The 15,934-nt window shown below is 40.8% G+C and overlaps 1 protein-coding gene across 1 annotated transcript in view; it reads left to right on the plus strand.

Moving 5' to 3' along the window:
* The first annotated feature begins 3,104 nt into the window (after positions 1-3,104).
* The window catches only part of DCP2 (decapping mRNA 2), a 43,252-nt gene continuing 30,422 nt past the window's right edge, over positions 3,105-15,934 (plus strand). Inside the window, exons 1-2 of the mRNA XM_058538612.1 lie at positions 3,105-3,315; positions 13,322-13,473. Of these exons, the coding sequence (XP_058394595.1) occupies positions 3,263-3,315; positions 13,322-13,473 (205 nt within the window). The 5' untranslated portion in view covers positions 3,105-3,262. The remainder of the gene's footprint in view (positions 3,316-13,321; positions 13,474-15,934) is intronic.

The raw sequence follows: 15,934 nt of genomic DNA on the forward strand, positions 1-15,934 counted from the left end.
TTGGGTTCTTTGGAAGTCCTGGCTCAGAGGAGTGCCATAACAGCTGCTCTACTGTGCACCAGCCCAGCTCCTAGAAATGTGTGTGAGGAGGCAGCGGTGGGGTGGGGAATGGGCAGGAAAGTAGCTTGGAAGATGCTTGCCCCCAGACATCTCTGGAACTCCTTGTAGGGCAGATTGATTTAGCACTGTGTGAAAGTTCAGGGACTTCCTGGCTCCTGAGGGCCAAAAAAGCAGTTGTGTAGCTGCCACTGAGCTGGGAGACTACAAAGAGATAAGGGAGCAGGAAGACTTTCTCCACGTCCTTCAGCAGGGGCCCCGCAACCTGCTCATTTCTTTACCATCGGCCCCTTGGGGTTAAAAACCACTTTGCCTTCCATCATTGTTTCACTGCCATCATTTAAAGTGCTCTAAAAACCAGATTTGAGCTCCAAGTAGACAACTAAGGAAAATAGCCACTAAAGTGTCCCCCAGACAGAGAAAATAAGTTCAGTTAGGACAGATAGAAAGCACACCCAGCAAAATAGAACTACTGAAAGGGCTCACCCTCACCCTTACCAGTTCATTACACCGTGCTGCCTGGACTTCCAATTGCTAGCATCTGCATTTCTTTGCTTTTCTGGCCACCAGAGCCTGCCTTGCTGCCCCTGTGGCAGGCTGGGGTGCAGGCTCCAGGAGCAGCCCTCACCCAATGGCTGATGGAAGTTAGTATATAAACATTTCGTCTTCCTCACCTCTTAAGTGGCATAACTCTGAGGTGTGCGTTTGATACTGGCCTCCCAAGTTCTCCAGTGAGATTAGCTCCAGTTAGTCACAGTGCTAATAGCTTCTTTGATAATTATCCTCTTGTTGGCTTTTTCCACTTCCTTGACTCGTTTCTCTGCTCTTCTACCCGTCTCTCCCAGGATCACCTCCCACATAAACTATGCTCTCGAATCCTTGTCTCAGGGCCTGCGGAAACCCAAACTAGCCCTGTACTGTGCCAGGGGGACTGAATAAAGCAAATAGAATACTCCAGCCTGTGCTCCCCTATTTGACTCCCAGAAGACCTCCAGTTTGGCCTGGATTTTCTTTTTATGGAATTTGAGCAGCTGGAAAGAACGACCTACAGAGACCAATGCCAGGTGTTCCCAACCAACAGCCCAGCCAGATCATCCCACAGTGAAGGTCTCAGGAAACAAGTCCTGCCCTCCTGCTGGGAGCTTCCAATCAGCTTTTATAGCACGCCAGCTTTTCAGTTTCCTGCTCTTAAATGTGAGTGAATAGTTGAGCAGCACCAGAAAACTTCTAATATGGTATATGGAGACCAAATTAATAGCAAAAAGCAGCTGAGAGGAATAAGAGACTATTCAGGAAGAAGAAAACTTTTAAAATGTATTATTAATATCTTCATAGGGATAAGAAATCTCTGAAGCAAGGCTATGACACCACAACAAAAGGACATTTGAACAAAAAAGAGAAATCTAGAGGGCCGGCCCCGTGGCTTGGCGGTTAAGTGCGTGAGCTCCGCTGCTGGCAGCCTGGGTTCGGGTCCCGGGCGCGCACCGGCGCACCGCTTGTCCGGCCATGCTGAGGCCGCGTCCCACATGCAGCAACTAGAAGGATGTGTAGCTATGACATACAACTATCTACTGGGGCTTTGGGGGATGAAATAAATAAATACATAAAATTAAAAAAGAGAAATCTAGAAAAGTAAAAACTCTATAGATGGCTGGAAGATAAATTTGAGGAATTCTCCAATAAAGAGCAAAAAGACAAAGATGGAAAAGAGGTGAGTGAGATATATGGTAACAGGGCTCTTTGATACCAAGTTTGGGCTTGATCATAACTCAGAAGCTGATGTAGGGGAGCTGTTAGAAGCTGAAAAGATAGTAACCTGCTCATATCTGAACAAAACTTGGGTAGGCTGGCCTGCTGGCAGAGTGGTTAAGTTCGTGAGTTCGGATCCTGGGCATGGACCTACTCACTGCTCATCAAGCCACGCTGAGGCAGCATCTCACATAGAACTAGAAAGATATACAACTAGGATATACAAGTATGTACTGGGGCTTTGGGGAGAAAAAAGAAAAAGAGGAAGATTGGCAACAGATGTTAGCTCAGGGGCCATCTTCCTCAAAAAAACAAACAAACAAAACTTGGGCAGTTTTAGGCCAAGAATCTAGGCAGAGGTACCGTGTAGGCAGCTCTTGCACTAGTGAGGAGAAATAATGTGAACCTGATGTAAAGACAGTGGACATTTGGACAAAAATTGAGAGGGAAGATGGGAGATTAAATGGTAGCAGGGACTAAACTCCTTGTAAGCAGGTGTGCGTGTGGGCCTGTTGGTCTGATATAAAAGGAGGAAGTTGAAGAATAGATGGATCCAGAGTTTCTCCAAGGATCCCAAATGTATTGGACTCCATTAGCAAGATGAGGAACGAACGAGGACTGGCGGTTGGAGTGGTATGAGTGTGTAGGAGGTGGAATGCAGATTCCCGACTTCAGGTTCAATCAATATTTTCCGATATCTCACTAGGTATTAGATACTGGGATAAAGTCCTTGTCTTCACATGCGCCACTGGGCCACCACAAAAATCACAACTCTCTTCAGAGGTTTGTTGTGAAAGGAGGCACAGCTCCCAGCCTGGAGGTGGTGGGGGCGGCGGTGAGTACGTGAGCTGACCACCTGGTGACGGAATGATGACAGCACGCCTGTGCTGAAAGCGCCCGCGGGGGTGTGCCCTGCAGAGGCAGGAGCGCCGGCTCCGCCGCAGAGAGGACGTACGCGTCACGCCGAAGTCCCGGATATCAGTCTCGGGTTCTACAGCAAAGACCTGAGCCCTCCAGACTTCCTAGTAGAGCTAGGGAGGCATGGTGCGCATGCGCAAGTCCACCCCAGGCCTCAGTCAAAGGCGGCGGGAAGTTGGTTTTCTGAGTAGCTGGTGAGCAGCTTGAAGACGGATTGGAGACGACGGACCAATAAAGAAGCGTTTCATTGGCTTAGCTTGCTTAGGCTCCCGATTCTCCAGCTTCCCATTGAGCCTTTCAAGCAGAGCAGGGGGCGTGACTCCCGGGGCTCCGCCCCACGCCTCGGCCCAGCCGCGGGGTCCAGGGCTGAGGGAGCAGGACGGAAGTGAGCGGGTCCCGCCCCTTCCCGCTCTCTTCGTCCGAGCCGCTGCCGCCGTCGCCGCTGTCCGCTCTCCGGCGAGCCGGAGTCTCCGTGCCGTACCCTCGGTCCCCGGCCGCGCGGAGCCGGGATGCACTGCTCCTGCTGTGGGTCCTCATCATGGAGACCAAACGGGTGGAGATTCCCGGCAGCGTCCTGGACGATCTCTGCAGGTACCGCGGCGCCCCGCGCTGCCCCAGCCCCCTGGAGTCTCCTGGTTTTCTCTCCGATTCGCCGACCCCGGAGGCCTCCCGTCTCCCCGCCCGCATCCTCGTCCTCGCTTTCCGGTCCTGACCTCCCTTTTCCCCCGCCGACCCTTTTCCCCGACGACACCACCCCTCTTCCGCCGCAGCTTCCCTGTTTCTCACGCCCGCCTCCGTCCTTCCTCGCCGAGCACCGGAATTTCCTCATTTTCTTAGTTCCACAACTGTTTTGCCCTCCTGCAAACGAAGCTGCTTCGCCAAAGCCTGGGTCTTGAGCCTTTTTTCGGCTGCCCCCTCCCCCTCCCCCTGCTTTTTCTGCCTCTCTGACTTTCACAGACCGTTTCCCCCTCCTCCCTCCGTCTCATTCCCCAATTCTGTGGGAAGACCCCACGGTTTCAGGTCTTAGAATCCCAGGTCCCCGGACCGACTCAGGGAGCACTTTTCAAACTTACCCTTTCCCACGTGTCTTCCTGCACGTCCGTGGCGTTCTCTGTAAATTGCTATAAAGGATTACTCTCTTGTTCACCCCCAAACTTATTGGAAGCAGGAAAAAAAGTCTGGAGTTGCTTTTCATCTCTTATTTATCTTTAAAGATTCACGAGCGCAAGATTTTAACTCGTTGTATACTTTTACAAGAGAAATTTTCTGCATTCTTCCCTTTTGTCAGCTGTGATTTCGGATGACCAAACACGTGTAAAACGGACTTAATTCTTTCTTTTCCCAGCGTAAGATTTTTGGTGAAGTAATACTCTGAGTTGTCGCTGGGCGTAAGTGGGTTGTGAAATAATTTTAATTGCAAGTGAGTAATAACACCTTTTCAATGATAGTTACAGTATTTATGTCTAAAAGTGTGACTTTTAGTAATGTCGCATCCACGCTTTTTTTTGTTTTTTTAATGAGAAGGAAAGAATTAAGATTTGTGGAGTTACTACTGTGTGCCAGGCGCTGGGTGCTCCCTTCACATATATCATTTTATTTAATCCTGGAAAACAGTCTTCTTTGGTAGGTGCAGTTATTTCCGTTTTCATCTGACAGACTCAGAGAGGTTGTAATTTACACAAGGTCACATTCATCGTAAGTCAGAAAATCAAGCTTTGAAACCTAGACCTTTTTCTCTGCAATGCCTGTACTTTTTCTCCAGTGCCAGGTGGATGTAATAGAAAATCAAATCTAGCATTTTATACCTCATAAAAGTACACGTAGAATACGTAAGTAGACTAATTTTGCAACTAATAAGAATTAATGTCAGTGTACTTCTTTCGTGATAGTATGATTATAATTTTTGGCATATGATAGATTCAAATGAACCGCTTAAAAGACACTTTCTATGATCCCAAATTTTGGAAGAAAAAAAGAGATTTGATGTTTGTATGTCTGTGTGGATAAATGAGTAGAAGAACATGTACCAAAGGTGGGATTATGATTTTTATTTTCTTACTCATCATTCCAAGATTTTTAAAAGGATGTGCATTTTATAGTTAGAAAAAAATTGAAGATGACTATTTGGAAAGGTGAGCAATAATTATATATGGATTAATAGAGATACAGGTTGATTTGGAAAAAAATAGGTGATGACTATTTGGAAAGGTGAGCAATAATTATATATGGATTAATAGAGATACAGGTTGATTTGGAAAAAAATAGGTGATTTTATACTTTTTAGGCATCTAAACCAATCTTGCTACTAATATGAGATTTATTTTGTATATTATGGAGGATTCATCATTTAGGGAACTGGTATCAACCATTATGAAGGTGATTGATTTTATGTGTAGGACATGTTTACTCACAAAATAATTATGTTGTGTTTTGTAAACAGAATGTTAAACATCTGTTGAGTGCTCAAGATTCTTACTTGGTTTTCCAGTGAGTGTATTTAAGCTATTCCATACAAATCTTTTGGAATAGAGTAACATTTTTTTTCCGTTAAGAAATTTTTTTTTGCAATTATTGTGTTTTGGCTACATAAATAAGAATGATGTGTTTAAAAATTAGGGCCAGCTACTTGATAAACTAATAATCAAATAACCATTTCTTAAAACTTTAGGTTTTAAAAGTAATGCCATTTTCAAGTTAATATTTATAATATCTTTATTAATTTAAGGATTTTTTAATGTTAACAGTTCAGGCTTTTGATTGTGGGCTTTTTCAGAAATGTTTATACTTAGAATTTATGTTTAATTTCTATAAAAATAAAGCTTAAGTTGAAAAGGGTTAATTTTTCTGCGCTGCTTTGCTCTTTTAAGTATCTCTTGATTTATGAGTTTGATCTTGACTTGTTTCTACTCCTTTTATATTTCCCTCAATTCTGCTTATTATTAGTATATTTAAGAAGTTTTTTTATTTTTGATCAATTACATATTCCTGCTAATCTTGCCTACTTCAGTCAGTATATTAATATGTTTTGGAGAAATGTGAAACTTGAGATTGATTTTGATGTGAAAAATGAGAGCACTTAAGTTTCGAAGATGTGCCTTTGTAATTGTTAGACTGCTTATAAGTTAAGATATGGGATATTACTTTTCAGGTGGTTTAATATGCAACATTTCATTTACTGGAATACTGTGCAGCCATAGGCAGTTAGTAAACAGTAAACAGGGATAATATTTGTGTCTTGAAAAGGTGTACACAATATACTATTGAATGTAATACTTAGTCATTTGATGCCTTTTGTTAAAACAAATTTTTAAATGTTTTGTGTGTGTGTATGTGTGTGTGTATGCACAGGAAAAGTCTGAAAGAATATACACCAGACTGATAACACTGGTTACTTCTGGGTGGAATGGAATTAGAGGAGAGGAAGGGAAGATTATCGTCTAAGACGTTCTAGTGAACAAAAATTGCTTGATAATAAAACATGTTTGTGTATATAAAAATGTAAATGTGCATGATTTTATGGTGATACTTGCCTTTGGTGCACCATGATTTTTGACATTAAAAGTCAGATACGGAGTTTTTCAGTACTATTTAAATTAGCTTATTAAAGAATTGAAAAGCATGTTTTACAAGTAAAGACTGAAAACTACACTTTGGTAAGCTCTTTTTCTTTTAAAGAAGTTGCTTGGAGTTTTTTTAAAGCTCCTTTAGGAATTAAATGGTGAGGCCACTCTAGTGTTAAAAGGAGAAAGGTATTTTCTGGCAACTAAGGTTGCTGCTATTTTGGTGATCGCATAGGTTAATTAAATAATTTGTGCTCATCTTTAGCTTGCCATTTTAGTGTTCAATTTTACTGAAACCTTTTTCTATCTGTGGGAACATTGAAAAGATGACATTTTGTGAGGTGGAAAAATTTTTCCCGTAACAAATTATTGTGGAAAGCATTTTATTTCAGCTGTTCCTGTATACATATATGTATATACGCACACACTTTTAAATCTTTAAAACAGATCAAAAGCATTCACAGCATGAAAGCATTGAAGTGTAATTTTCGTGTATCAAAATTTCCTTTTTCTTTTAACGTTTCTTAAAAAAGTCAGCTTTTAACTATTAAAAAGCTGTGCTTGTGTAAGGTTTAAAAAAAATCAAACAGTACGGACGAATTTATAAATGAAAAGCAACAGTCTCTTGCCCTAGCCTTTTCTATCCCAGTTCTGTTCCCAGACTGTTATGTGTTTTATGTTGAATTCTTCTGGTGGGTACTTCAATATTTTAAAATATACTTGCACCAGTTTCTTGTTTTGTTAACTTTAGATTGAGGATTTAGTATATGTTGGTAGATGTTAGGTGAGGGTGTAGTTTATCACACCTACTGTTGCCCTTGTCCTACTTCCAGTACAGTTATATCACTATTTTAAATCATGCCATTGGTTACCTTTGTGACTGTAATATACTTAAAGTTATATTTCTGTTTTATGAACTTATAGACAGTATCTCTTCAGTCTCTGTTTGATAAGGTGAGGCAATTAGTGCCCCATCTTTTCTTTCATTTCTTTCTCACATTCCCTCAGCTTCTGTCCTGGTGAATTTAAAATAAAAATTAAGATTGATATTTACGTTCCATTTTATAACTTTATGAAGTCTGTTGTACTGTTTACTATTGGTTGATTGCAAAAGCTGAACAGTTATACAGTATAACTCTGTGCATATTTTTCACAGTAGAGGCAAGTCTACACTGGGTAGGATGGTGTTTCTTTTCCTGTGGGCCATAGTTATGGTCCCTTTGTAAGGGTCTTGAAAAGAGGATGTCCAAATGAATTCTCCTTTCTTACATTCTACAAATTGGTCAAAGCGATGCTGCCTTTTAGTTTTTTTTTTTTTTGGAGAAAGAGGCATATACATTCTTCATTATTCCCTGATTCCTGCCCTGAAATCCCTTTTTTTTTTCGGATTGTCTTTCTGTTCTAGTTTTGGCTTTTTGCTTCACATGTGAACTGTGATTCTCTTGTACATCTGCCCCCTCTCCCAACATGTCTAAAGTTTCTAACTGCCTTTTTTTCCCCCATCTGCTCCTTTATTATATCTTCGGTTGTACCCTCAATCATACCATCTATTCTACAGAATTCTTTTTTCCTGGAAAGTGTCCTCTTGGCGACCTCTAGTCTCCTAGTCCAATCTGGACAGCTGGCATAGAATTCCCTTTCACAGCTCTCCCAAGATGTATCTATTCTCTCTTGAATTTCATGTTTTATGCTTTCTTGGTTTTCATTCTTGTTTTGCTGGTGCACATTCTAAAGTAATTTCCTTTGAGGGTGTCATTAGGAAGTAAACTTTCTGAGTCCTCATATGACTAAAATGTCTGTTTCTCTTCGCAAACTTGTGCTGCCAGGTAGTCCAGAGTCCACACTTTGAGTAACAGGGTTCTAGGAGATATCCTCAACACTGTATTTTCTTCAGGGCCAGTTTTTTAATTTATTCAAGTCTTTGTCACACCCCAGAATTTTCTTAGCTGTTCGGTGATTCTTGGTTTCCTTTTTATATTTAAGATGAGGCCGTAGAGGCGCTTATTGACAGGTTTCTCCTTTATGTGGGTAGATAGGGAGCTGGCTCTCATACTGGAGGACCCTTGAAAACCAGTATGTGGGAGTTTTGCTTTGGGGTGCCAACATCTAAACCTTTCTGCTAAAGTTAGAAAAGAGCCTCTGGGGGCTGGCCTGGTGGCGCAAGCGGTTAAGTGCACGCACTCCGCTGCTGCAGCGGCCTGGGGTTCACCGGATCGGCTCCTGGGCGCGCACCGACGCACCGCTTGGCAAGCCATGCTGTGGCGGCGTCCCATATAAAGTGGAGGAAGATGAGCACGGATGTTAGCCCAGGGCCAGTCTTCCTCAGCAAAAAGAGGAGGATTGGCAGATGTTAGCTCAGGGCGGATCTTCCTCACACACACAAAAATGAGCCTCTGTTGTTGTCCCTCCTCTGCCCCATTCTTTTGTGGGAGAAACTCCTGGCTGTCAAAGGAGTGCAAGAGGAGTAGACATTCTTCTATCACGTAAACAGACTTTGCCGTTTCCCATTTTTAGTCCTTTTTAGCATTCCCATCCTCTAGCTTACCTTTCTTCGCTTGGGGCTTTTCTGGGTTGGGATGGGGATGGGATAGGAATTCTCTTTGTCCTAGGCATTTTCTCACCACATTTTAGGTTGTGGTTAGTGTCTTCTAGAAATTTGTTGAAGTGAGAATTTCTAGTTAAAGATAATGGATTGAACACAAACATCTACTCTAGTAAAAGAGTAAAGTTTTTTGTTTTTTAAATTTTAAATGCATAAACTTGCAAGGAAAGGAAGAATAAGAGATGAACAATAAAATTTGGAAACTGTAAAGCAGAAGGGAAAGTGGTATATGCCTTAGCAGACCTGGTAGACCTGAGTGACCTGAGAGACTCCTGGAGTAGTGTCAGTCCACTCCAGAACAGGATAATATTGAAAAATGGCAGAAGTGACTTTATACATCCTATATACATACTGAAAACCCTCAGCCCTCTTCTCCTGCTCAGCTCTCAGAATTTGACAGCCTGGCCTTTACCCTCCAGGCAGGAGATTGGAAGGTTCTTCCCTCGGTGCTCTGTCTAGCCCGTGAGGAAAGATACTGATGTTGGAGGTTCCTCAATTAAATGGCTCAGCCTGATCATCTTAAATGGTGCCTCAGTTTGACAACCCTCTTAAATAGCTTTATGATCTGTCACATTTAAATATGAACATCAGAAATAGGCCTCTTAAGATAAACGATAAAACTAACAGAAAAAAAAGCTATAGGAAGAATCAAATTATGCAGGTAGAAGAAAACTTTTTAAAAAAACTACATTCATCTCCTTAGGTAGATTTTTACAACCGTGAAATAACAGGATAATCTATAAAAACATAATTTAAACAATTAAAAAGAGTCTTTGGAAATTAGAAATATGAGAGCAGAAACAAAAACCTCAATAGATGGCTTGCAAGATGAAGTTAAGAACATTTCCCAGAAAATGTGTGTGTAGGGGTGGGAATCAGAGGTAAGAAATATCAGAGAAAAATAAAGAATCATAAGAGGATCAGTCCATGAGGTCCTTCAGCACTGAATGATGTGAATTTCCAAGTAGGTAAGATCCACTGAATGGCTGGTACAGTGGATAAAAAAATAGACATTGAGGAATTTCAGAACACTGGGGACAGAAGGAAGAATATAGACGTTTCCAGACTGAAAAAACAGGTTATACAAAGGATTAAGAATCTAAATGGCTTTAGTCTTCTCAAAATCAAAATTGAGGGGGCCGGCCTGGTGGCGCAAGCAGTTAAGTGCACGTGCTCTGCTGCGGCAGCCCAGGGTTCACTGGTTCGGATCCCCAGCACGCACCGCTTGTCAAGCCATGCTGTGGCGGCGTCCCATATAAAGTAGAAGAAGATGGGCACGGATGTTAGCCCAGGGCCATTCTTCCTCAGCAAAAAAAACAGGTGGATTGGCATTGGATGGTAGCTTAGGGCTGGTCCTCCTCACACACACACGCACAAAAATCAAAATTGGAGGCTGGCAGGAGAGAGCACTGTCCTTAGAATTCTGAAGGAAAATGTTTTCCAAGCTAGAATTCTTTACCCAGCTAAATTATCAAGTGTGAGGATAGAGTAAAGATATTTTCAGATGTGTAGTGTCTCAATATTTATCTCCCCTGCATCCTTCCTCTAGAAGGTATGAGAGGATGTACTTCATGAAAACAAGGATGTAAATTAAGGAGGAGGATGACAGGGTACAAGAAACATGAGATCTATATAGAATAGAGGTGTAGGGAACTATAGGATGCTAGTGAAAGGACATCACAGGATGTCCGTAGGACAGGTATGTATCAGGTATGGACAACAACTGGTACAGATCGGAAGGCTCAGGGATAGTCTTCAAGATGAAACTGATGCATGTGAATTAACATCTTGAGAAAAAATTTTGGTGGAAATTTTTTGGTTGGTGGAAGGTTGGGTTAGTGACAAGTGTAAAGGAAACGAAGAAAAGACAGTGATGAGACCTTTACTAATTATGGGGAGAACAAAGTGCTGTTTGTCCTGTGTATACCACCCAGTAGCCGATCTGTGAGTTGGGCAGTGGTCTCTCTTGTAGTTGAGTTCACAAAGTCTGTGGTGTGCTGTTTATAGTCTAATTCAAGCTTGTGTAGCTTGGGGTTGAGCCCCAGACTTCATAAGCAATTTCTTGGGGCCATTTTCCTGAGCTGTTCCTCCTCTGCTATCTCCCTGATACTTCTTGGTTCCTTGAGTCTCCCTTTTTGGTCCTATGGCTAGAAAGCCACTCTGCCACACGCTTCATGTGACTCTGCCTATGTCTGGGACCAAGTGGCTGGAGGATAAAAGAAAGAAAGGAATGGAGGTTGGCCGTACTCTCTTGGGGCTACACAGCTCTTGTGGTCAGAGAGGAGGGTTCCTGTTTCTCAGAGTTGTAGCCTCAGTGGGTCCCTGTGGCAGCCACTACTGCTGCCACCTCTGTAACCATGATGACATTGCTTGGGGGTTGGGGCATGAGAGAACAGAGAAAAGAAAAAAAGGGGGCGCTTCCCCCACTGTCTCTGAGGAGACCCTTTTAGTTTCCTTTTTGGATCCTAGAGGCAGAGCTAGAGGGCTTCTGGAGCTCTCTCTCTCCCTGCTGGTGCCCACTTCCAACCCCCAGTCCAGCTAGGGAATACTAGAGGGTGGAAAAATGGTAAATTCACTTTGAATACTGGTCTTCTTCCCCAACCTTCCTGCTGCTGTTTACTTTTCCCAGTTCTCAAATAGCTACCCCATACATTTTGTCCAGGTTTTACAGCTGCGTTTCCTAGGAGGGACAAAGTGAAGTGTGCTTGCTCCATCTTACCAGGAATAGGAACCTGTGTAAACATTTAAAAAATAAATATGACTATGTCACTATTAGTATATGTCAGACAATTTGCTTGACTATGGGAATAAGAATAATGCAAAGATATAGTACATTATCTCAGTGAACTAATTTGGAAGAGTTTGTGGACAGTAATAGTAAAAATCAGATAATTGCTGTAATGGAGTGGGAGTATGAGAGAGTACGTAAGTCTGTTCAGAGGAGTCTGGTGTACCTACATAGGAGAGGCAGTGTTTCTAAGTTATGGAGGATGAATTAGGAGTTTGCTAGATGGACAAGAGAAGAGGAAGAGTAGATATAGTATGTGGATGGCAATTTAGGACAGTTCCAAAAATTAGGTATCGCTGAGTGTAAAGACTCAGAGTGATATAAGAGGTTGTGCAGGTGAGCAGCCACCAGATATCGAATGCCATATAAAAGAGTTCAGATTTTATGTCTTAGATAATACCATCTTAGATAGTACCATCAGGGTTGCATGGTTTACATTTTGTTCTTAGTGTATGTGCAGTTTAAGCTCCTTTTCACCATAGTTTTTCTATATTGACATGTAGATTATTGTACATACGTTTGTCCTACCATTTACTTATTCATTCCCCTATTGGAATGTTACATTATTCTTATAACTTCCTCTTTTTGCTGAGGAAGATTGGCCCTGGGCTATATCTTCCTCTACTTTATATGGGACGCCGCCACAGCATGGCTTGATAAGCAGTCTCTTGGGCCGAGCCCTGGATCTGGACCTGTGAACTCTGGGCTGCCAAAACAGAGCGCGTGAACTTAACTGCTACACCACTGGGCCGGCCCCCAGAAGTATTTTTTTGATTTGAAACTTGGAAACAACCAAGAACATTTAGCACCATACCTAGTGAATAGTGTAACTGATGACCTGGGTGATAGAGTCTAAAAACTCTATATTGAAACTTTATATTGAACTCTATAAAAATCTTTTATAGAGTTCAATCTGTCTCTAAAGTTCGCTGGGAAAAAGGATTATCAAAAATGCTATGCAGTGGAAGAAGCAATTGGTGGTTGCTTAACGACTGCTGTAAATCACATTCGTGATCTCATACATACATATAGTATACATTTATAGTATATATAATAAATATGTCCCCCCTGCCCCACTGAATGTACTTGGAAAAAAGACAATTTAGGATTTTTAAAAGTGAGTATATTTGAAAGTTAGCTTGAACTCAGGATCTGCAGATGAGGCTGTTTGGGAAGTCTAGTCCATTAATGAGGAACAGATTTCTCTCATATTTCTTTGTAATAATTTAAATGTGAAGATTAAGTAGCTAACGTCTTTTCTATTTGATTGTGTGAACATATTTCCCTATATTCTTAGAAAATATTACCAGACGTGAGGAAATCCTAGTGAAGATTGTTTTCTTGTGCACGTTTAATTTATTGTTAGTGAGTTCTTAAGTTTATCTCTGTACTTAAGTACACTCTGTACTAAGAGGGTAAACAGCCTCTTAAAAAAATTCTGAGTGAGATACATATGATATCTTTCTTTTTCTTTTTTTCCAGATTCATTTTCCCTATAGGAATTTCCCCCAAATTTTGCTTCCTTGATTAGCACTGCTCTTGGTCCCTTTTCCATGTTGGTGGGTCAGGAATGAAGCAATTAAATAGGTTAAAATAAATTTTTATGGTTTGTAAATGTAATTTTTATATGTTTTTTGTTTTTGACAGCCGATTTATTTTGCATATTCCCAGCGAGGAAAGAGACAATGCTATCCGAGTGTGTTTTCAGATTGAACTTGCCCATTGGTTTTACTTGGATTTCTACATGCAGAACACACCAGGATTACCTCAGTGTGGGATAAGAGACTTTGCGAAAGCTGATATCCTTTTTATTACTATAATGACTGGTCTTTTATTCTTGTTAATAAAATATTTTAGCACAAATTTCCTTTTGCTTGTCTTTCAGATTTATAACCTATTAGATAAAACATACTTGATTTCTAAAAATTGTCAAATATAACTAATAGACACAATTTAATAGTATTCTTATTTTTATGTAGAAGACCCCTTGAAGTGTGCGCTGATGATTAGAATTTAATTTGATTTTCTTTTATAAATAGCTAGCCTATTTCTAGAACTGATCTGTTTTTACTTTTCTCTTGCTGTTCCATTTAACCAGATGATCTTTAATCAGATTACTACCTTTCTGGGATAGAAATTTTAAAATAATTATTGAATACTTACTGTGTTCAAAGCAGTGTTTTTGGTTCTGTGGCAAATAAAGAAATCCTTGCCTTCAAAGAAGCTCCCCCCAGCCCTGTATTTACAAATAAGATAGAAGCTTGTCATAATTTATTAGTTATAAAAGATTCATGTAAATATTTAAAATTATAAAAGAAGCTGTCTCACAAGGCAAAAAATTAATGAATTGCTAATGGTCCTGATATTAGATGTTTTTAGAATTTGGAAAGAGGGTAGAAAGATTTTAGGCAAATTTACACTTTTAAGGGAATATAGGATTTTCTCAATAGAAGTAGGTAATATATTCCAGGTAAAGAAAAGTGATTAAGCAAAATTGGAGGGTTGGAAAGGATTAAGGGGTGTCTCAGGAAGTAAATTAGTTTGTATTGAGCAGAGGGTTCTTATGGGGATATATATAATAGGACATATGGATAGAAGGTATATAGGGAGTATTTGTTGGTTCTTAAGTCTTGAGCCAAAGTGCTTTGAGTTTTATTCTGTAGGTCGTTTTTAACCATAAATCGTGTATTCAAATGGAATTGTACCCACAAGTTTACTACACTAGAGTTGGAGTAGGGATAGGTGACCTAAAATAACCCTCATACTCGGCTCCTTATAATTTTCCTTGAGCCCCATGAAATAAGGAACCCTCCTAGGGCTCTGCAGAAAATGGATGAAACACTTTGTTCTAGATAACTGTTCACCATACCAAGTTTTTGAGCAAAGCTAAAGAATATTACTCAGATCATTTGAAATGGTATTCAAGAAGACTTATTTGGCAGGATAGGTTGAACCATAGGGTAGACTGTTACGTAACTTGGTATGGTGCAGTAAGGTTCCGAACCATAGTAGAGGGACTACAAAGAAAAGACTAAAGAGACAGATTTCAATGGAAGAGATGATCAAACTATTTGACTTAATTAAATACAGGAAAGTGAATGAGGAATCAAGGGTAATAGAAGTACTGTTCAGCAGTGTCTTTGTTAAAGGCTTGACAGTGGGTTCTGTGGAGAAATCATGGACAGCTTTGCTTTTAAGGAGCTATAATCGAGATCAAAACTGGCAAATCCTCTTCTGTGGTTTTGATCTGTTTTGCATAGACTTAGGCTTCTACCAGAGCAACCTTTATATACTTTGGGGTTGTAGATAAGATTTTGTGTGTGTATGCACATGAGTTTTAAACTTCTCTTCCTATTAAAAAAAGTCAGAAACCTCTGTTTTAGTTGCGTTTCTTTTAATTTGGTTATATGGAGAAAAAACCTTTACTGCTAATGTGGTAGACTTCATTAAATAACTGAGTGCTTACTCTGTGCCAGACATTTTTTTTTTTTTGAACTTTTTTTTTTTTTTTTTAGGAAGATTGGCTCTGAGCTAACATCCATGCCAATCTTCCTCTTTTTGCTGAGGAAGACTGGCCCTGGGCTAACATCCGTGCCCATCTTCCTCTACTTTACATGGGATGCCATCTCAGCATGGCCTGACAAGCAGTGCATTGCTGTGCGCCTGGGATCCGAACCTGGGCCACCAGCAGCAGAGCGTGCATACTTAACTGCTACGCTATGGGGCCGGCCCCTGTGCCAGGCATTTTGCAGTGAACAACATCCCTATCTTCAAGAAGATGCGAGGGAGACGGGAAAGGAAATGATTATAGTGCAGTGTGGTAAGTTATGATAGGGTAGTACAAGGTTCAGTAGGAACAGAGGAGAGGATATACTCAACCCAGACTGGGAGTTACATAAAAGTTTTCTTTGGAGGAAGTGGTCTCTGTGAGTAAGATCTATGTGAAAGAGTGAAAAAAGTTAAATATAATTGGGTTGTAGAGTAAGACAAGTGTGTGGTTGGAGTGTGGGACAAGAGGTGAAGCCACAGAGTAAGTCAGGGCTAAAGCATATAAGGGTCTTTGTAGGCCATGTTTGTTTGGACTTCATCCATAAGAGTAATAGAGAGTATATGAGAGTTTTTTACAATTAAACTTTACTTTTTATTTTGGGAAAAAACTTCAACTTACAGGGAAGTTGAAAGAATATTACAGCAAACTGCCATCATACCCTTCTTATATATTCACCCATTGTTAACATTTTGCCACATTTGCTTTATTTC

The sequence above is a fragment of the Diceros bicornis genome, chromosome 1 (genome assembly GCF_020826845.1).
Source record: "Diceros bicornis minor isolate mBicDic1 chromosome 1, mDicBic1.mat.cur, whole genome shotgun sequence".
NCBI classification, from domain to species: Eukaryota; Metazoa; Chordata; class Mammalia; order Perissodactyla; family Rhinocerotidae; genus Diceros; species Diceros bicornis.